This window comes from Temnothorax longispinosus, chromosome 6 (genome assembly GCF_030848805.1).
Source record: "Temnothorax longispinosus isolate EJ_2023e chromosome 6, Tlon_JGU_v1, whole genome shotgun sequence".
NCBI lineage: Eukaryota > Metazoa > Arthropoda > Insecta > Hymenoptera > Formicidae > Temnothorax > Temnothorax longispinosus.
The window spans coordinates 7644193-7666087 of record NC_092363.1 but is presented as its reverse complement, the minus strand read 5'-3'; the positions used below and the strand labels follow the sequence as shown (position 1 = coordinate 7666087).

At 35.0% G+C, this 21895-nt stretch overlaps 2 protein-coding genes across 7 annotated transcripts; one reads left to right on the top strand and one right to left on the bottom strand.

Annotated features, from left to right (window-relative positions):
• Positions 1–75: 75 nt before the first annotated feature.
• LOC139815012 (ubiquitin domain-containing protein 1) lies at positions 76–4327 on the bottom strand. Its single transcript, XM_071781596.1, has 4 exons — positions 4118–4327; positions 3177–3536; positions 2974–3092; positions 76–2870 (listed from the first exon to the last, which is right to left on the bottom strand). Exons 1-4 carry the CDS (start codon positions 4197–4199, stop codon positions 2709–2711), a joined length of 723 nt encoding a protein of 240 aa, XP_071637697.1. The 5' UTR covers positions 4200–4327; the 3' UTR covers positions 76–2708.
• An 805-nt stretch (positions 4328–5132) lies between these two features.
• Positions 5133–21895, top strand: Unc79 (UNC-79 domain-containing protein). Of its 6 annotated transcripts, XM_071781559.1 has the most exons (49): positions 5133–5263; positions 5344–5438; positions 5597–5716; positions 5862–6023; positions 6367–6537; positions 6965–7054; positions 7289–7474; positions 7593–7825; positions 7908–8122; positions 8188–8540; positions 9132–9273; positions 9430–9606; positions 9691–9962; positions 10155–10297; positions 10411–10641; positions 10803–10949; positions 11320–11449; positions 11543–11715; positions 11931–12079; positions 12176–12333; positions 12494–12675; positions 12858–13062; positions 13174–13368; positions 13495–13608; positions 14371–14519; positions 14660–14781; positions 15045–15279; positions 15480–15621; positions 15701–15899; positions 16214–16484; positions 16610–16839; positions 16946–17136; positions 17209–17382; positions 17461–17550; positions 17663–17839; positions 17951–18036; positions 18176–18429; positions 18517–18630; positions 18714–18854; positions 18927–19081; positions 19304–19398; positions 19520–19771; positions 19847–20074; positions 20203–20364; positions 20452–20624; positions 20739–21000; positions 21089–21229; positions 21339–21461; positions 21547–21895. In XM_071781559.1, the coding sequence occupies exons 2-49, from the start codon at positions 5414–5416 to the stop codon at positions 21733–21735; spliced, it is 8328 nt and encodes a 2775-aa protein (XP_071637660.1). In that variant the 5' UTR covers positions 5133–5263; positions 5344–5413; the 3' UTR covers positions 21736–21895. The 6 variants fall into 6 exon arrangements, with proteins under 6 accessions (XP_071637660.1, XP_071637658.1, XP_071637657.1 ...); XM_071781557.1 differs by having other exon boundaries at positions 8188–8501; positions 16946–17382; XM_071781556.1 differs by having other exon boundaries at positions 11332–11449; positions 16946–17382.

Below are 21895 nucleotides of genomic sequence, written 5' to 3'. Positions count from 1 at the left end.
TTCTCACGTGTTATAACTTATAATTATCTTATAATTATATCAGTATAGTAAGTAGGATATAGAGTTTTTCAATGCTTTTATAACGTTTTCGCGCTTTATTTCACAATATATGTTATAATAATTAGTAATTAATCTTAGGAACTATTATATACACAACTTCGTCTTCTAAACAACATGTATATTATCAAACATATGTAACACGAAATAATTTGTATCATTTTTTGTGTAATTATGATCAGTTTAACGTTTACAAGATGCGGCAAAATTTCAAAAAATATCAGTGCGTAAAGATCGTGAAATACATACGCATAACAATTGTGAAATATATGCGGAACAAGTGATTCAATATCAACTCAAACAATTAGTCTGAAATATATATTATCCCTAAGCGAAAAATAACTCTTTTATGTTATCAGAGATATAATTTATTATTTAACTCAATTCTTCAGAAAATATCTTTACATATAGGGCACTTAGTCTATTATGGCCAATTATTTGTTGATTTTAAAATACTTCGCATGCATTGGTCCAATACAGTATTATTAATATTAAGTACCATTTTTATCAGGCAGTTAAAATTACATTTCATTATTGTAACAATTTTTATTTACATAAGAGTTATTTTCTTCCTTTCCTATTTTGGCGACGTTTGACATCATACTTTTGCTTAATATTAAACTGAGCGCTAGTATTAATAGAACTTTGTATCTTATTATTCGATACGAAAGAAAGTATTATTCAAAACGGCCAAATTTTATACTAATTATTGTTACATATAATCTACAAGTGTAAATATACGTGAATTATATAATCTAAAAATCTTATTAAATATCTTTTGAACTTGTTACTATATACTTGTGTATAGATACCTTTTGATGAGAGAAATATAATGATTACCGCGCTCAATTTTTACCATACAAGTTGTATTGGTATTTCTTTTATAATTTGGACACTTTTAAAACTGTCATGAAATAATTATATCTGCTAAGCTTAATATCAGTTTGATAAAAAGATTTATTATTATTGTGACTCTTCTGCATTGAACAGTACTTAATAATTAATACTACATATTAATATGCGTATAAATGCAATTTTACTGATTATAATTTCTTTATAATTCTTGAATATATTAAAGTCTCTTCGTCGCCTTTTCGTGAAAAAAGAGATTTTCACTTTATTGACATCTTTAGAAGAAAAAAGGAGATTGATATCGTAGCTGGCAAAATTAGGTACCAGAGCTATTAAAATATTAAAATTTTAATGAACTAGTCGAAATTGGGCAGTGCAGATTTTTAAATTTTTATACGCACAATTTAAGTGATACATATAAAATACAAGATTATCATGATTAAATCTTATTCAATAATGATAATCATTGACTTGTTTGATGCAAAGCATTCTTTGAGAGAACTCTTATCTCTGGTATATACAATATATGCAATATATGCATATATAGCAAACCTATTGGTTATATAATTCGTAATTTTGTTTATGTGAGATAAATGCAAATTTACCCTTAGTCTTATTATCATAATTCTCTTCTAAACGATTCAGTTGCCAAAATCTTATTCAACATCTTAACTATACTTACAAAACAATGGTTAGGCCTACAAAAATTTAGATTTTTACGAGAAGATATAATGTGAGTACAATAATTTAAAATTATTTTGCTATATAATATGTTAGAGACAATTGGTGTATTAAAACAGAAATATTAGTTTATTGAAGTATACGTATTATAAGAAACTGAAATAAATTCTTATATTATTTTCTTACGTAAAGCTAACTCGTGACAAATATTACAAAGAAATAAGTCAATAGTTGCAAATAGAACATAGAAGATCGTTAAACGAGACCTAAGTATACATATAGTACTTTGCAATGAGTATTATATTTTCTTTTTTTTTTCACTATTGTCCATTGAATATAGTTATTCCCCTCGTATTCGTATGTGATGCAATGACAATGACACAAATAGTTAAAAAATTACCATTTCCCCTATTTTGCAAAAGCAATATCCTATACTTTATATAATATGTATATATATAAAGTATATATGTATAACGATATATATTTCTTCTATTATAAAATATTATCTCACATAATGGCCGTTCTGAGTTTTAATGCGTAATTTAATATGTCACTTTTAGTGAGTTTTGCAATCATAATAAAAGAAAGATTTTGATAATGTGAAATTGCAAAAACTTACGCATTATGAATTATAAAAAAATAGTATGTTCATATATATTTGTATGTATATATATATATATCTTACGTAAATATAAATAAATCATTTCAGTCAATTTTCTTGTTGCAGAAAGTACATCATATTGAAGAAAGCCGAATTTATAAAGATATGCTTTTTTTATTCTATTACTATTTTCTCTCTCTTTCTCTCTTATTCTTACATAACTTTTTTTTACATTGTATGATAACGTATATGGATAAATATATGATACAGTGAAAATTAATTGCACTTAACTCGCGATTTCATTAAATGGAGAAATTCGTAAATAGAAAATTTTGTTACGTCGAATTTATCCTAAAATGATTTATCACTCGTGATGATTATGACAAAAAAAATTAAAAACCATAATATTCTTACTTTGATATATGATTAACAAGTTTTGTTAACAAGCGTAAAAGTATGCTTATTATTGATTGCTGATTGAAACATACTTCGTTACGTGTTTATGCATGTTATCAGTTCAACTAGTCTTCGCCGAGATGTTATCTGATTTCTCTGGATTTACAATTACTTGTATTATGTAACCTGGCTGTACCTTCGCTTCTTCTACATGCATTTTATCACCAAGCAATTTACCACCAAAGAACCACCTTTGACGCGAAGGTTCCAAACCTTCTTGACTCTGTAAGCATCAATCATCATTATTATTATTATTATTATCATAAGCAATTACTCTTATATAACATATGTATATTCAATTAATATATAATTAATGTTATACAAACCTGTAATTTTTTCTTAGCGATAGCAATAGTGTCATTGCTGTAAACAGGTAGTTTAACTTCTCCTAAAGTAGTCGATAGTCTAAGTTTTAAAGTTTGTTCTGTTCCTTCATCGACTGGTTCTGCACAGAATTGATAAAAGCAACGGGATAAAAATGTGTGCTGCAAAATTATATTGCGTAAAACTCTTTGAAAATTTTAATTACCTGAGCAATCAGCAGGTGAGTCTCTTCCACTGTCTTCTTTTACGATATTAATTGGGTAGGATAAGCAATAAATAGGTACTTGATAACGAGTTCCTAACTCATCGTAACATTCGGTTAAGAAACCATTTGGTACAGAAATGTTAGCCCCGTCTAATATGGCCTGTGCCAACTGATAATCCTGCGCCTCCGCTGCAGTCGCACCTGCCCTCAGTGCATCCCAAATCTCCTTACGGCCGTCAAACGCTGGTGCGGTATCCCAAAACTCATCTCGCTTACTTCTCAACTGACCTTCGGTCAGAGGTACATCCGATTTCCATCTGATTACCTCGTGACATAAAAGATGATTTTTTCTCGTATTCCCTATACATATATATAAACCATTTCAATCACAGAGATTAATAGAAGTCCATTCAAAGAAATCGTCACAATCTCTTTTGTAGGGAATATATATGTACGTTTCTTATCACGTATCGCATGTGAAACCGCCTATATCTAAATAACACAAAAATCTACGTTACGACAGTAGATGATCTAATCTCTTAAGTGCTCTTTACACGTTCCTTTTTTTTGTATCATTTAGACAGTCGTATACTCAATATTCATTACAAAATAACATTAGATAATAAGAGTACCTAGTCGAATAAAAAATTTTGTGATAAAAAAAACTTAATGAATTAAAGACCGTTAGAAAGTGTCAAGTAAAAATCAGCCATATACGTCCTTATAATCCACACACGCACATCGCCGTTACGTCGACACGATATTACTCCAAACTTCCATTTTTGCAAACGCCGAACAACTAAGCAGATACGAACGATACTAGACTTTAACAGATAACGTGTACTTCGGATACAAGGACAAAAATAAAGTTAAAATGACTTCAAGGTTAGCTGATGCCCGATGTATTTTTCGACAGACGAAGATCTTCACGGCAATCTCACCCGAATTAGTTCTGCTCGAGTTTTCCGACGTATCATTGATCGAGGCATTTCTTGCCCTCGTTATACCTATGCAGCCTCCCATTCTACACAACCGGAGCGAGTAAACATTTCACTAAAATTTAATAACACTTCGCATGCCATTTTCTTCCATCTTATCCAACATTATCCAATCGAACTCCTGCCGTGGCCATATTGCATATATACAGTGACGGAGAGAAGTCCGAGCGCTCTCAGCGCTCTGAAATTTCTAAAGTCGGACGTGCCCGTCCGCTGGCGCCACTTCCTTGCGTGCAAAACGTGGACGTCGAACTACGTAGCCAGCCGCAAGTATCAGCAAGTATTTCTAATCCCAACGGGTAATACAGTCTTTGATTCTGTTCCAAAATAATTTCATCCTATGCGTCTTGGGCCGGTATTTATAGTCGGTTCTTATTTCAAGACCGTCTTAAATAATGTCTTAAGATGCTAATACGGCTCTGTGATTGGTTCATGACGTCTTAAGATTGTACTTAAGACGGTCTTAAATATAAGAACCGACTATGAATACCGGCCTTGGAAACTTGAAACTTGAAATGATTTCCTATAATCGTTTGTGGAATTAAAAAAATCCATTCTCTTTTGTACGAAATTGTTTATAAGTAGTAACGCAAATTCCTAAATAGAAAATTGACGCTTAATGATTATATCATACATATATAATTTATTATTTTAGCTAATTTTATATTGTTAACAATGTGCGTCAAATATCTCTTAAAAATAATCGCAATATTGCACTTAAAATTCCATTTAGTAAGTCTGCAATAAATAAAAAAAATTACGGTAATCGCAACAAATTACATACAAATTAGATTTTAACCTTTTTAAGGCCAGATATATAATAATATAATATACCAGTTAATATAAAATATAATTAAATAATAGCCGGCTTCATGTCATTACTCCTACGATTATGGTCATTATAAAAGAGATTATATAAGTGAGGAATGACGAACAATATCAACGCGCAATATTGCAGAGCGTTCCAAATGGATCAATACGAAAATGCGCGCACGTCCGTTTTCCTCGTTCACCCTCGCAGCTTGCGATAGCTTGCAGATGACTCCGGTGAGCTCGACCAGTAATGTCCACCCCGGAGAATTGTCGAAGGTATTGTGTATTATTGGCAAGATAATCTTTTATTCGTACTTCAATATAACACTTATCTTTATTTAAAATTTTATTGTCAGAACTCGAGTTTAATTATGCTGTGATCCAGTGCATCCTTTGATTCGTGAGAGCGAGCCCGCTCAGATCATCATGATGGGAACCAGATATGCATCATGTAATTACCAAATATTTATTATACATTACTTTCTGTCTGTTAGAGAAAGAAATAAATCTTTGTGGTAATTTGTACATATATATATATATATATATATATATATATATATATAAAACAATTTTTAGAAATTTTATCTCATGCAAATTTTACATTTACAGACAGTCTAAAGCTTGCTAGTCTACACGACGCTTATCAACGATTACTTTATGGGACTCAGCCAATACCTTCCGGCTTGGACATCGCAAACATATTGAAATATTTTTCTCAAACCTTGCTATGTAAGTGATCGGTGTACAAACGAACCGCGTTGTAACAAACGTATGCTCTCTTCTTTGTTTTATAAAAATTCGCGTTATTGTTTTCCAATATAATCGCTTGAACAATCTATCCGGCAAATGCAAATATAACTATAAAAATTTTCAGGTTTGTTAAAAGAATCATCCGTGTCGCCGTTCGACATGATCAAGTCGCAACAGCTCGACGGAGAACGAATGGCGTTATTCCCAAATTTGGATTACAAGCAGCTTTACAACGCGTTGACGCAGATGATCGATGTCGTGCCGTTGATTCACGTCGGCCTGCCAGGTTTAGCTTCGTCATTCTATCATTATTAAAATGCTATTATATGGGGGTGTAAAATTAGAAGTGTTATACTTATATATACTTGATCTCTTGACTCCAAATTCTAAGAAGGATTTTATTGCTATCTCTAATATAGTTCCCGAGAAAATAGTGTGTAAGACTTAATTCTACGTTCTTTGCATGGTATAAGTAAAAGACGAGTAATTTTTTAGTGTATCATTTACTTTCGTTGTGATTATAGACGATTACTTATAATCCAGTAATTTTTCCCGCTCTCAGAATATCCTTGTCAAGCAACCCTTAATTCTATGCGTGTAATAAGTATAATTTACATTCATTTTTCTAGCGTTCGGGAAAGCCTTGCTACAATGTCTAGCGTGCATGTTGCTGTTCCTCGATCATGATTTGATCGACAATTTATCGTACTTAACTGCCAGTACGATATCGGTACTTCCCGTGGAGCTACATGAAGAAATCGTCAATTATCTCTGTTTTCACATTTTACCGTTCACCATCAGTGAGTTTTTCCGTTACATTTATATTTCTATATGTGTTACTTGTACTTGTATATTATATGATAAGCACACATTCACTCGTCTTTCTAAGAGAGAATAACAGCTGCCGGGAGAGAATGTGAGTGTGGAAAGAAAATTTTAGTATTTTAGGAGCTTTTCCGTTAAATGAAAAATCGGCTTGCCGGCTGAAAAACCTGTTGATAAAGCGTAGAATAGTGCGGATTTTATTTTAGGATTAATATAATTTTAGCATAAGAGCTTTAATCAGATTTAACATCTTTATTTTTATGACACGACAATATCCAGATATTAATTATATAGCTTGCAGCTACAGTTACATTATCAAGATTTAATTATAGCAATTGAAAGCTAACGATAGAATAAAAAAGAGAGATAATGAACGATTTTTACAGACATATTAATTTTCAGCAAGAAAACCTGAAATTGGAGATGAGAGTGCCGCTAGTCAATCAGTGGCCGCTGTTATAATGATGGTGTTTCAGTATTCCAATAATCCAGGTACCATATATATACGTGTATTATAAGGAAAAATATAAAATTAATACAAGTATTTAATTTATAATATATTAGTTTAGAATTGTCGAATTAGATAATTAATTCGTGCTAGTACCTTACGCGCTTTTCTAAGATTATTCGTTATATACAAAAATGTGTGTTTGTGCAAATAAAAATATTAAATTTGTAGACATGTGTAGTGTATATTACGAAAGAGAAACGTTCTCTCTTTTCCAGCGCATCACTGTCAATTGCTGGAGTGTTTGATGGCCCTGAAGCCAGGAGTCGTGAAAGACATACTTTGCGTTATTGCTTATGGCACCGCGTCGGCGAGAGCGTCAGCTGCGAAATTGCTATTCTATTACTGGCCTTCGTTTAACCCAAATCTGTTCGACCGCCGCGCGGTATTGGTAAAATTTGCTAGTGAGTAAATATATAATTAATAATTAATAAAGATAATGCATTATTCGTACATACTATATCTCTTGCGAGCAAGATAGCTCACAATTCCCGAGATACGATGTGCAAAACTACGTTTCAGATGATTTTACCCCCTTCGTATGCCAACGGGATAGCTGTCCGAATGCCGGCAATGCGGAAGCAGCAAAAGTCTGTTACAATCACCACATTTCCATTACGTACGCCGTTGAATCTCCGCCTCCTCTTTATCTTTGTATCGAATGCGCGAACGAGATCCATCGGGATCATCCGAATCAAATGTTTAACGACATTTTGCATCCGATGCAACAGGTGTCCATGGTCTGCGAGAACAAAGTGAGCGCGTCGGGTCCGAGAGAATTCGCTTAAGTACTTAAAAAATTTGATTTGATATTTTTATTTTTTGTCTTTCGATCAGAACTGCAGAGGGACGGACAAGTCGGCTATCAGCGTTTGCTTTTCGACGGAATGCGCAAGTTACAATGGAAATCATCCTATAAGATACTGTCAGCAGTGTCACAGTATCCGTCATAACAACCGTCGTGGCGGTGATCACGTTTATCACACGGCACTTCCACACATCTCGCAGCTAGACCCGCAAGCGCAAACCTATATGGTTCAAGCGATTGTCAGGTAAGCTATCATAATCGTCAGTGATAACTGCAAGCTCAGCTAGACACGATATCTTTGTCTTACAGTTTACTCAGAGAAGCTGAACCGATAAGTATCGATAGCAATCGGGACACGACAGATATAAGTGCTAGTACTAGCAATAAGGCTGGCATGGGATTCGTAGGAAGTAGCAGTGCCGGGAGTGGTGCTGGCGGTATCGGCAGTACGTTCGGTCATTGCGACCCTACAAGTCTGGAGGAACGACAACTCCTCGGCAGATATGGCGTATGGCTGCTAGTGGGACTTTGTACCCCTAACGAGGATACCCCGGTTGAAATACTGGGCCGTTTATTATCAATGTTATTTCATTGGTTTCATATCACTGCCTACTGTTTCGATGGTATTGAAAAAAGACTTATACACCTTATCTTTTCTGTTGGTAATTTAACACTTTGCATATATACACTTTACTCAAGTAGACGTAGAGAGCCAGACGTAGGTAGTAGCGTGGTATGTCGGCTAAATATGTTGCAATATTTACAAGATGTAAGCATCCTCTGTATACACACTGTAAATATGTGAAATGTATGTTGTCAGCCTCCATATTTGTCTCCAGAGAAATATGTTGATATACGAATATATCTGTTTCCGAAATTAAGCCAAAATATGCCTGAGATATTTAGCCGAATTTAATCTATTCTATCGTACAAATTAAATGAATAGAAAATATTGATTCGAGACCTTATTGATAAAAATTGCATGCAATGTATTAAATATATCAGCACACAACTCGACACATATTTGAAATTTGCACTTATTGTTAAATGTCGAATACTTGGAAAAATGTAGCCTTCCCATTACTTGCATGCCAGAAATTCGGGAAACGATAAATGTCAAATCTGTGTTCCAATCGTATTATGTGTCGCTAGATTGATAGTGTTTAACGATAAATCACAATAGTATTCCTGAATCAATTTTAATATTTTCACCTTCTCACGATCAATTTCTCAATCGATCGAAAATATTTCAGGTCAAGCGGAAAGCGCGCTTGAGAAGTTAAAAACGGAGTACGTTTGCGAGTGGCTGTCGGAAGTTATGAAAACCCATTACGAAGTATTTATTTCCTGCCTCCTACCACATCCTGCAGACTATGTCAGAGTCGGAGGTCATTGGTAAGGGAGAGACTCGCTTTTTTACGAAATAAATAAAATTTTTACACAATATATATAATTAAAATTATAATATGTGAACCTTATGATAAATGATTGCATCATTGCGATTACGATTAAATTACGTTAACATAATTGATATTACTTGTAATTCGAAAGGGAAACCCTGGCTTCACGGACGTCGCATTTGAAGGACGGACTGCATCGGCTATTCTGTCTGGTACCGTACGAAGTGATTACGCCCGACGTATGGGACTACGTGATGCCGCATTGGATGGAAGCGGTGGTGAATGACGTTCCCGAAAATGAACTTCAGGAGCTAAAGATAATATTAAGGCATGCGTTTCGAAGAGATCTTTGTAAAATCGTATTTAGAATTTTCAGCTTACACGAAAAGATAACTGTCAATTCATATTACAGCAAGATATTGGATCGGGATATGAATTCTTTAGGATTTGACGTGAAGAGAATGTACAACTTCATAGCGAAGCGGTTCGTCAATACGAGCGCTAAGGTGCAAGAACAGGCCCTTAATTGGTTGCAGACTCTTACCATGTTGGAAATAACATTACCCCTGGATCAATTGTTTACAATATTTAGCGACGGAATTGCCGTTATGCAGTCGATGAGCTCGGCAGAGTCAGAACTAAAGCCAAGCAAGTCTACGAAGGAAGACGATGTAAACATTACATGTACGCAATTATAATTATTATAATAATACTGATTAACACTGTATTTTTTCAATCGATCCAGAACCTCTTGCCAAAAGAATCTATATTTAAAAATGTTGATTTTTATTATGAATTAAATGCACTTTCTCTTGCAATTTATTATTTAACCATAAGTTTGCCGTGTAATTATATGCATGTCTTTAAAATGTTTAGGTCCCATAGTGGAAAATGATTCGGGGAAATCAACACCACTTTCCGATGATATAGTGCCAACACAGAGACACATGGAATTTACGACAAACGCAGAACTTAATTTATCTTGTTGTATTCTCATGCTTGATATATTATTGAAACAGGTGAGATATAAATCTCAAAGAATTATCTGTATATTATCTGTATATTAATGATAGATAGAATCTCTTTTTATTCTTACGTAATGAGAAAGTAATGAAAAAATTGTTTTTGGCAGATGGAACTTCAAAATGTAGACAAGCATACCGGAATTAATACACGAGTTTGCCGAGATGCTTGCCATTTAATGAAGTCCATAGTTGCGTCAAATTGGAACAATTCTCACGTCTGCGATACGTCAGACGTGAACATCGAATGCTCCTATTGCGAGTCGAGAGTGATCTGGCACCAATTATGTCTACAATTAATTACTTACATGGCACCGGAAAATCCGGCGTATCCCCCTGACGTTAGTTGACTTTATAATTCGATTTAATTTATAATTATAGTGCTATAATAATAGAAAGATGCGATAAATAATAATAAATAGTAATTTATTTTTTTTAATATTGGAATAATTTGTTAGACGTAAGACAAAAGAGGAAATTAACAATTTTTTATATTTTCCAGCCAATCGTGGATGAAACCGCGGAGGAAAACGCTCGTAAAAGTTCACCGGAAGCGACAAAGAAGGGCGATTCAAAACCGGATGTAGTCATCAACATGCCAGTGCCTGAAATGCATTCTGTCGGCGGGGTCTTAGTTCATATGCCACACGTACGTCTCTTAATAAACAAAACTCTGAAATGGCAAACTTTCAAACTCGAGCGCTAATAACATGTTTGATGTCTGTCTCATTGGCGATTAAATTTCCGCGACTTTATTGAAAAGGGAAAGAGAAAATAAAAAGAAATTTGCTCTACAATGAGACAAGCATCGTGAAAAAAATGTCGTTTTTAACGTCACTGCGTATTACACGATCCTCTATTAATAAAGCAGCATGCTACTTAAAACTGTCTTAATATGTGTATATGTGTCCGTATGCGCTTCTCTCTCTCTGTCTCTTCTTCTACGACACGGCCCGATCACAAAGACACGGTAGGCTAATCTATGTTACCGGAATAGCTATTTTGATCGTTTATGTCAGTTCTTCGAACAGATTATGACAGCGACAGTAGAGACAGTTTCGGAACAGCTGGACCTCGCAGTTATCATGCCGACGGAGAAGATTATGTCCGCCGTCGCGAGAACGGTTACACTATCAGAAACAGACGTTGGTAAGCTAATACTCTATGTATCATCATAACTCTTTTTGATAATTACATTGACTTGATAATAATTGTTACATAAATGCACACACGTGCTTTTAGCTACCGCAACGGTGAGCGTGGCGAAACCACATCTGATAGGCGAAAACGATGAACCCGTGAGCTTAAGTCCGGAAGCTGATTCAGAAGACTTTTGGCACACTTCCGTAGGAAAGTTTCGTTTTACGATAGAAGAATTACCGGAACAACTTCAATATATTCACAAACTACAAAAGGTAATGTAAATCACTGCGATCAAGCGATATGCGTGCGCACAGAGTTGTGCTTATTAATTTATTTAATAATTACGCGTTGACTGATAGCTCTTTAAGTAATTAATCAGATCGCAAGTCATAACGTTAGTCCTATAATTACAAGAATAAATTCTATGATCGCCAGAGCTCTTTGATTAAGCTAATTAAAAATTATTTTCAAAAAATTTTATTTGCAGGAGATAATGACGATCGATAAGCCAGACATTCTTTACTACATGCTGCAATGCTTGAACGTGATGTGCTTGTACGGTGATGCGTTCAATACGGCGGTGAAGGATCACCAAGGATTCTTTATATGGTGCCAGGAGAATTTATTAATAAAAAAGTACGTATATAGACGTGTTTTCTGCGGAGGAACTAACAATGGGAAAATACGAGAATTTGATTTCAGCCTTTTCAATCATTTATCATCTTGTTACAGCTTATGGGAGCTCTTAAACGCAGAGCATTCGCATATAGCACAAGTGACCGTTCCATTATTATTGCATTGTGTAACGTTACCCTGCGGCACTGATACTTTCTGGCGGCTTGTACAAGAAGAATTTCACAATTCTGACTGGCGTGTTAGATTCGTCGCAGGTAATCATATATAACTTGAACAAACTGACTACTTGATTATCATTTTAGTTCGATCTTTCGCGCTAATATAAAAGCTACTTCAAATATATATTATTTAATTTTACTTTCTGATTTCATTATAGATTAAATTAAAAAAAAATAAACGTTTTTAACATTTCAGTCGAACGTGTTACGTTAATCGCGAGATTTATGGACTCAACGCCATTGCGGAACATATTAAGTCTTCAAGCTGCATTAGCAAATGCGTTCTGTTACTTAATCACGAGTATGGACGACAATAATGTGTATGTTGCGCAGCGTGCTACTTTGTATCTCGGTACCATTCACGACACGGCAGTTAGGGTAAATTTTATTAAATGCTTTAAAATTTCACTTATTTGAACATGAGCTTTTAAATTCGAGGGCTATTAAGTCTTCTCAATGTTAAAAAATCAATTTGTTGTTTGATATCACATATAATTTCTGGACTTTGGTAAAAAAAATGGTTTATTACATTCAAATTATTATTTAAAATTTTATTTCAGTCGTTAATTTTATGCCTGGAGACACAATTCGATTCCGTAATCGTAGACCGGCCAATGGTATTACAATCGCTTTATCAACTACACAATAGCCTTAGCGATCGATCACGTATCTTGACGTGGGAATTTTTCTTGAATCGATTTGACACGCTATTTCTCGAGGCTCAAATCAATTTGGAGAAGTCGGGAGATGTGACTTACTTGCGCGGTTAGTATCACTTTATTAGAAGAAAATACAAATGTTATGATATTTTACATCTAAACATAAATTATGTTATTCGAGTAAAGTCGTCGTTTTTAACAAGTTTTTCTGTTGCAGATCTAAAAAATACGGATATGAATAGCGAGATATTTATGAAGAAATTGCATCGCGCACACGAAGCACTATCTCAATCTGACGGTAACGGAACAAGTTCCGTAAAGACGCTGAGCGCGAGTTTCGGCACGAAATGGCCTTACAAACGTACAATGTCCGCACCTGCGTCGATGATACCTCGACAAGACACTAAGCAAGGTACGTATTCTAAACGTTCCCGCTTTTCTTTAGTCTTTATCCCTATCGCCTCTTCGCGCACATCACAGACTATGTCGTACACTGTGTGTTACTTTTCTCCTTTTGTTTTCCGCATCTTTCACGCAGAAAAGGAAAAGGTGTACAGCCGACAGTATTCCGCGCCGATCTTGAAAAGGAAGAGCTCGAGATTCGGACTGGGTCAGTTGTTGGGGTCCACCCCGCCTAATAACAGTATTCCAGGTAGAGTAGCGTGTGTTGCCTGAGTAGCTGTAGACGAGACATTAATGTATACGCGCAAATATGTTGCTCGATTGTATTACACGGACTATTAAAGGATGTTAAAGCAATCGACTCCAGACGGATCGTTCGGTCGAATAGGTCGAACGGTAAGTAGCAATGTAAAGTCACAGAATCGGCAGAAATGCTTTAGTGATGCTTGTTGATGTATGTTCGAAGTGTAAAGATTATTAATCTCGGTCGATTCGCTTTACGAGCTTTACGAATGTAAAGCGAATCGATCGAGAAAGTTATGAAAAGATTCATAACTTGCTTGTAGGTAAACGTTTTGTAAATGTACAAGTGATAACGAAGATCTAACAATATACGGTAATCCTTTTAATATCGTTTCGTAAGATACACAGATTTAATCAGGAAGATCTTTTATCCGCAAAAAGCAAAACAAATTATATACTCTAAATAATATAAAGATAAAATCTTTTATTCTCGCTTTAATCCGAAAACATGAATTAATAATTTGTTTTTCCTTCGTGTATCGCTTCAATTAGCTTTTGAGATAAAATGTGATATGCATGCTTTCCCTTTTCCGTTTAGCATAAATTTATGATTTACTTTAGCATATATTTATGAATAATTCTTTGAATCGTAAAAAATGACATAGCTAGATATAGAAATATAGTCAACATTCTTATTTCGTAGATCTTCCTTCTTTTTAGTAAATCTTTTCAATTTGAAGAACGTAACTAATATTGGAAAACTTTGCAGATGGTCACATACATTCACTGAACATGGTTGATGAAGCTAGCACGTTACCGGGATATACTCACAAAATCGTTGATCTTGAAGAAGCTGATAAAGAAACGATGCACCTACTAGTCTTCCTCTTAATGCAATTTCTATCGAGACAGGATCAGGTATGTTATCAACCTGAATTGTATGAACGAAAGAAGAAAAAAAACGCTCTTGATCATATATATTTAATATTAAATATTAAAAAATAATAATACACTCGATCTTGCGTGTCCAAATTTATAAATCGATACTATTTAATCAGGCCTATCCGACGGACGAGAAACCAATGTCGAAAACACAGGGTATAGTCTTGCGACACTTGTACCTTCTTTTGGGATACAATCAAATTGAGCGCACTTTTCATACTACTCCGCAACGTCTGAGGTGAGATTTCCGTAACATTATTTTATTAATTATACTTATAAGCATTTAAATATTTTGAGTAGTTTAATAGTTCTCGAACACAATAATGAGTGTAAAAAGTATTGTAAACAAGCCAATGAAAATTGCAAACAATTACCAATCTTGTCATAACCGATTAAAGTCAAATTGCAATTTATATCAAATTACACATCGAGTTATTGCATCGAGTTATTTTTATCGGTTTAGAAAAATATTTACTAATACAAACATCAAAACTATTATAGGCTTTCGCCGGCGTTCAACGTCTTCATTGCCAATTTGCCACAATTGTTAGACCAGAATCATGTGATGGGTTGGCTGATGACGCCACCAATTCTGGCGATATTACAATATTGTCCTTATCCTCCGCAAGCTGCACCCCCAACTGGTGAGCATCAACCACCAAACTACAGTCTTTGGTATTTGGAACCACACATCAGACGGTCTTGGTTGATGTCTCTGCTTGTTATCTTATACAAGGTAAAGAATAATTACATGAAAAAAATAATCAACATATAATATGTATAAGATAAAATAATTTGCAAGGTGTAATTCCTAGAAATCTACATCTATGATTTAAAGCTGTATTTTTACAAGCAATTATATGGGCGTACACATTTTAACGCAAATTAATTTTATAGATTAATTTTTGATTTGACAATTATAAATCTGTCTTTTAGTGTCAATACGGACAACAACCATGGTGTAATCAACTTCAAGCGTTAGTTAAAATAGTGTTGAATACGCTCAGTACGCAGCATCATCAGTGCAAAAGGATACCGGCGACCGTAGTTATGGGTGCACCGCCTTCCAGATCTCGCGGTGAGAATTCAGACAAGCCTAAAACATCGTAAATATCATCCTATCGGAGCGTAATTATAAAGCAACGTATCTATATCAGATGTGTCTCAACCCTCGCTCGGAGTTGAACACGAGTTGACAATGAACACGGTGGGAGAAATAGACACGGAAACCCCGCCGATGCGCGCACCAATCTCGGTGCATCAACGCAGTCCCGGAGGGATGCATGGACAAATGGAAACCCATTGGGAAGAAAATAACAGTCCAGCATGCCGTTATTTCAATAAACATTTTACCAGGTCAGTAAATTTGTAATTAATATAATTGCACAGTTTGAAACAGTTTATTCTTGCACGGAGAATTGTGAAAAAAAATTACACAGTTAAAGAGTTAACCAAAATAATAGCATTTTATTTGATTATTAGTATCTATTTTTTTTTAAATTACTATTGTAATTTTTATACGTTATTATCTATATAGTGACTACTTTGTTACAATATTCTTTCCGGATGACGTTTAATAGACGTATTGTATTGACGTTATTACACGCTTATGTCTTTATTTAAGTAGTAGCATGTTAAAATTTGTCGCTATTGCGAATGCTTTTGCGAAGCTATTCGATCAATGCGGATGATACGGAGTCCGAGCTGGCAGCGATACCTGAGAGCCCAAAATCTGACAGCACCTTACATGGTAGCAGCGGAGGATCCCTTGGGGAATTGGAAGAAACGGTTCCCAGAAACGCATCTCTTCAAGAACCACGTATGTCGATCGTATCGGAAGGGACGAGTATGGTTGAGTCGAACAACCGAAACAAGTCGAAGACGGAATCCGTAACGAAGCCTATATGGTTCTTAGGTGGAAATGAAGATGAAGTTAGTCAGGTAATTATTACAAATCAACCTGCATAAAATAGTTAGTACACACGAGCAAAAAACCGATTTTAAATCAAACAAAAACTCTTTTACTTCAAGTTTTTGTAACAAGAGCGTGTTATCTCTTGCTTCAGGGAAATAAAGGCGGCCCTGCAAAAAAATGGAGCGTATACGAAGGAGTGAAAATGATGGTAACGAGCACATTTCTCACTGGACAACAGGAGCCTCCAAGACTTTTACCTAAGACAGCTAGGCCGCCGATAAAAAACGGCAAAGGACACTTGCCTTACAATGGAGACACATCGAAAACGTACGATTTATCAAGTGCTTTAGCTCTTGCAACCAGCATTTCTCATATTCAAAGGTAAAGTTAGACTTATTACTCAATACAATTTTCTAATAATAATTGTTTATTCTCATTAATATTAAAGAAAATTATATTTATATTTTCTTTTATTTTAAACCTTTAGACCTGAATTACCAAAGATAAAGGATAAGGAGACAGAGAAGAGTAAAGGAAAGGAGAAAGAAAAGGAAAAGGAAAAAGAGAAGGAAAAAGAGATGGAAATGGAGAAGGAGAAAGAAAAGGAAAAGGAAAAAGCACTCGTAAAGATTGCCGGGACTATTAATAATGTTGACCCTTTGAACGCGAAACATTTAGGTAGACAAAAACATGTGGAACAAATCACAATTACAGCGACATCGCCGATTTCACCTTGCCAAGTGATTACAGTGACAAACAGCGATAACTCGAGCTCGCCAGCGCTGAGTTCTTCTATATCATCGCAAATCATAAGTACAGAGAATGGACAGCAAACAGGTGATCCCCCTACTAGTTCGCAACCTTTGATGACTACTCCGACCGTCGAACGATTGCTTCCTATTGGTACAATGGTTCGAGCGACTGGTAAGCAATTCGCATATTATTAATTAATAACAAATTTTATTAATTAATAACAAATAAGATAAGCAATTTTTCTTATAGGATCACGAACTGCGCAACGCGTATTAAAATGCGAGGACACATATGGCTCTCCAGAATCGCCATTGTCAAAAATGGACATTTTAACAGTCGGTGAGTAAATATTTAGAGCGATAATAGAATAGATAATTAATGCATTGAGTAAAGTAAAATGGAAAGAAGACTGTCTAATCTAAAAAGATTGAAGTTGATTGTAATTTTATAGGTTCTTCGTTCGAGCAAGACAGCGAGACTTGCATGTCCAGCGACATTATGAGTCCGCATAGCGTTTCTCAACTGGAATTTCCAACGCCAGAACGACTGTTGCCGGTTGGTCCTCAGAGAGATTTCCCCAGCTTAGTCGAGCGAGTACGTCAAGCTCTCGATATTTCAGACATCGAAGGTTTGTACGCGTAGGATTTCTCACGATTACAAATATCCATATGCATATTACGTGTAATATTTTATCGAAAGTTGTTTAACAAGCAAACACTCTGAAATATTTTTCTTTTAGATACGAATAAATCGAATGAGGATACGAAGCGTGACACTCATGATGTAGCACTCACAAAGCAGGATAGCGGAACATCTGAAAATATGGTAAGAATGCATTTTTAATTGATTGTTATGTAATCTCGCGCGATCTACAAACACATAAATATTTACTTTTGAGACAAAATAAATTTGTAAGAATAAAACATCGTCTATTTATATGTATACATATTATGTTTATCCACAGTCAACATCACTCATACCAACGTGCAATGAAGTTAATTCGAGTAGATCGCCAAGTCCGAGAAGACTAATTAAACAAGTGGCTTTAGAATCGTCTCCACCAGCGATCGATCCCGGAGATTTTGTTTCAAAAATTGCAGAGTTTGACCAGAAGATCAAATCGAAGGATCAGTTTCGGATTCAACGTGACAGAGCACGGAAGATCACTGCTATAACGGATCAAGATATGATTACTCACGCAAGGCGAACGGAATCCTGGTAAATTCCTTATGTTATTACTACTTTTTAACTAAATTATGTGAATAATTCTTACATCTTAATCCGTATTTGTTTCTTATTTAATAGGTCTGGTACACAGGCTCAACAAAATTTAGACTTCGTTTCTCAACAAGCGTATCATGCGAATTTCAATTTAAAACAGAGCTTATTTCGCATCGGCGATGATTGCGTTTACGACAGGTATAGTTTAACATGCTGGATGTTATTAAGCCAAATTGTTATTTATTATCGTACTGAATTTTATTCAACTAACATCACCGCAGGTGTTCAGAATGCGGAACGATAAGAGAGGAGTATTCCGACGAAGAGCTTGGATTGTGTATAATAACGTTGGGAACATTTATTCATCGAGAGCCATCTCTAGCGGCACCATTACTGCCGGAAATACTCGGCGTAGTTACCAAGTAAATACTGTCTTTTTATTATATTGTTTTAAGCTGATAAAATAAAGTGCTCATGTATTGCTCATGTATTAGGGTATCCCTTCATGCAATGTATCCTTGGCAAAGCGAAACGAATATGCACCTCCCAGGTGGTGCGGTCAGCGTAGCACACCAATTTCTCAGATGCGTTCTCCATCAATTAGCACCTAATGGAGTATTTATGCAAATGTTTCAGACTCATTTGAACAGTAAGAGTATTATGCTTGATAGATTAATAGATCAATTTAAATAATTTTCCTAATTCTCAAATTCTTAATATATGTAAGCATATATACTATAAAAAATTTTTTTTTCTTATAATTCACATATATTTTACGAGCACAGCTGTTTTTCAACATCAATTTTCCTGGAAAATTTTAAATAATAATAATAGATTCTTTTTTCTATTGTTACATTCTTTCAACTTACAGAAACGACGAGGTTGCAATTTTTCAAGAGCGTTGCACAAGCCCTGGTCGATTTTAACGAGTTAAATCCGATCGCGCCCTTGCAGTTATTGCTTGAGGTAAGAAAGCAACTTGATTACGCACAAAAGTGAATCCTTAATTGTTTTTGTAACTCACTAAGCGCATTTCTGGAACGTATAGGAAAATAAATTATACGTATCTTGTAAAATCCAATTTCAGACATTAAATATGAAAAAATCATTGCCGTTGGAACGGCTGCCAATAATATTATATAATATTGCGTGCTACTTGGATTGTTTGCCATTGGAAGCGGGATTGGGTCCTGCTGCGGCCACGTGGAGTGGAGTGCTGACACAATTCGATGGATTATTTCGAAGACTTGTTCTTATGCTTCCTTCCATCGAGGATATCACTCCTCTTTTGCGTATTATGATTTCGATATTAAAGGTTCCGGGAATTCAACAGTCAAAGGTACTTTAATCAATAAAATTACATGAGATTCTCTTTTCTTTTTGAATTAGTGTTGTATATCCAATATTCTTTTAGGGAATGCTGGATCCATTCTCCAAAGTATTAAGTTACGCTATACAAAACTCAACATTGCAATACAATTATTTAACGGACTTATGCTATTTGTGCCATAGAGGATTTACTCGTGATCGTGACAAACACTTTTTCGGGAGAACGATTGTATTCGAGTTAATGCAGGCCATTAAATTTAAAATTACAATACCGGACTCTAATTTTTTGTTACTGCTTCAGTTTGTGCTCCAAGTAAGTAATCGTAATATTTATATGACATACGTTAAGGTTTTTAGTTTAAACTTTAGATATAATTTAATTGTCATATAATTAAAAATTGATAAGTCGAAGAGATATCAATAATAATGTGATTAACGCAGGATATTGGAGGATCCTTGCCTAACAGTGTCGTTGCGATGGAAAATAATATTCAAACAGACATGTCGCCGATTTACAACACGAATGCCTCTGAATCTTTAAAGAATCAGTTATCGGATGTCCTCGAATTTTTAACTGACTTTCATACTTTAAGCAAGATTAAGGTAGTAGTGTATTTAATATGTGTGTTAAATCGATCACTAGTTAATAAATTTCTGTGAAATTTACTCAAAGAACGTCTCTTTGTTTAGAGTTATAACAAAGGTATGCAGGCGGGATTAAACGAGGACACGATTGGCGGGATGTTAAAGTGTGGCCTTGCTCAATACGTAGCTTTAGAAATTACGAGAGGCAACAATAGAGAGAACAGAGCCGTCGCGCGTTACTTGCCATGGTTATACACCGCACCGTCTATACAGCAAGGGTAGGCTATTTTTCGCTATTAGTCATCTCTTTTGCATTTTCTGCCATTAATAAGATTTTATCTAATTAATCATTGATCCTAATTGAACGTGATTTTTTTCCATCAACATTTTAGAGCTCGTGAATACGTTGATTGTATCGGCCATATCAGACTCTTATCCTGGCTGTTACTGGGATCGCTTACGCACATAGCAATGTACACTGGCAACAATAACAGTCATTCCCATTCAACGGTACCATTGGCGCAACCGATACCTCAAGAAGTGTCTTGCCACATCGCGGATCACATACAAGTCATTTTCTCGGGGTTTCCAGAACAATCGAAAACCTCGGTCCTCCACATGACGTCGCTCTTCCACGCGTTTATTCTTTGCCAGGTACTTATATTTTAAATTGTAATACGTTTGATTGTTAAATATTAAATATTAATAGTTCCTATTAATTTGCAACGCATTACGACCATAGCTTTGGACGATGTATTTGGAGGAAATGTCGAAGAATAACGCAACAAACAGTGAAAGTCACAATGTCACCATGAATATCTTGTTAGAATTTTGGGGCAAGATAACACCATGCATTTTGCAACTTGTCTCCTACTCGAAAGCTGTGAGTGCAATTCTCGATGTAGTGTGACTTATAGAGTTCTACCTATTTTAAATTGAAACATTTGAAACGAGCTTGAGGCAACGACATGAAAAGACAATTTTATTTTTAGCTCTCTGAAATGCTTAATTTGCATTTCTTAAGCTTGCTAGAGGCCTTGTTAGAATGCGGATCGATTCTATTGAGTAAATTACTACCTTTGTGGAATACCATATTATTTTCTCATCATGTCCAGGTAAGAACAGAGTTAGAAACAAAATTGAACAATCGGAGCAGAAAAATAAAATACCTCGATAATCGTGGCTTATTTCATTTTTTAGCTACCGGGGCACTTACAAATGCGATTGCAGAATTGTCGCGATTTCCCACCGAACAAAATGGCGGAGCATTTTGTTACTAATCGAAGAGAATCAAACGCGATACTCTTACGATGGTTACATCGTTTGCAGTTTAAGATGGGTCAAATAGAAATGCAATCTTCTACCGCCACGCAATTCTATTCTATTTAAAGGTAAGAAAGAAGAGCTTAAAAACGAGCTTTACGAATTAGACAGTTCTATATTGATTAAAAATGGTAAAAATAGATATATAAAAAATGGAGTGTTGCAAGAAATAGTTCTTTGAATTATATAACTACTATAATTTTAATAAATCGTTAAATTTAAACTA

Excerpts from the sequence above, each read along its gene's own strand:
- LOC139815012 (XM_071781596.1), bottom strand. The coding sequence starts at position 4,199 with ATGGGAGGCTGCATAGGTATAACGAGGGCAAGAAATGCCTCGATCAAT. Across the intron at positions 3,537-4,117 it reads CTCGAGCAGAACTAATTCGG|GGAATACGAGAAAAAATCAT; the intron begins GTGAGATTGCCG and ends ATATATGTATAG. Across the intron at positions 2,871-2,973 it reads TCGCTAAGAAAAAATTACAG|AGTCAAGAAGGTTTGGAACC; the intron begins GTTTGTATAACA and ends TGATGCTTACAG.
- Unc79 (XM_071781555.1), top strand. The coding sequence starts at position 5,414 with ATGATGGGAACCAGATATGCATCAT. Across the intron at positions 12,080-12,175 it reads GAGAATTTATTAATAAAAAA|CTTATGGGAGCTCTTAAACG; the intron begins GTACGTATATAG and ends ATCTTGTTACAG. Across the intron at positions 15,280-15,479 it reads TGCTTGTTATCTTATACAAG|TGTCAATACGGACAACAACC; the intron begins GTAAAGAATAAT and ends TCTGTCTTTTAG.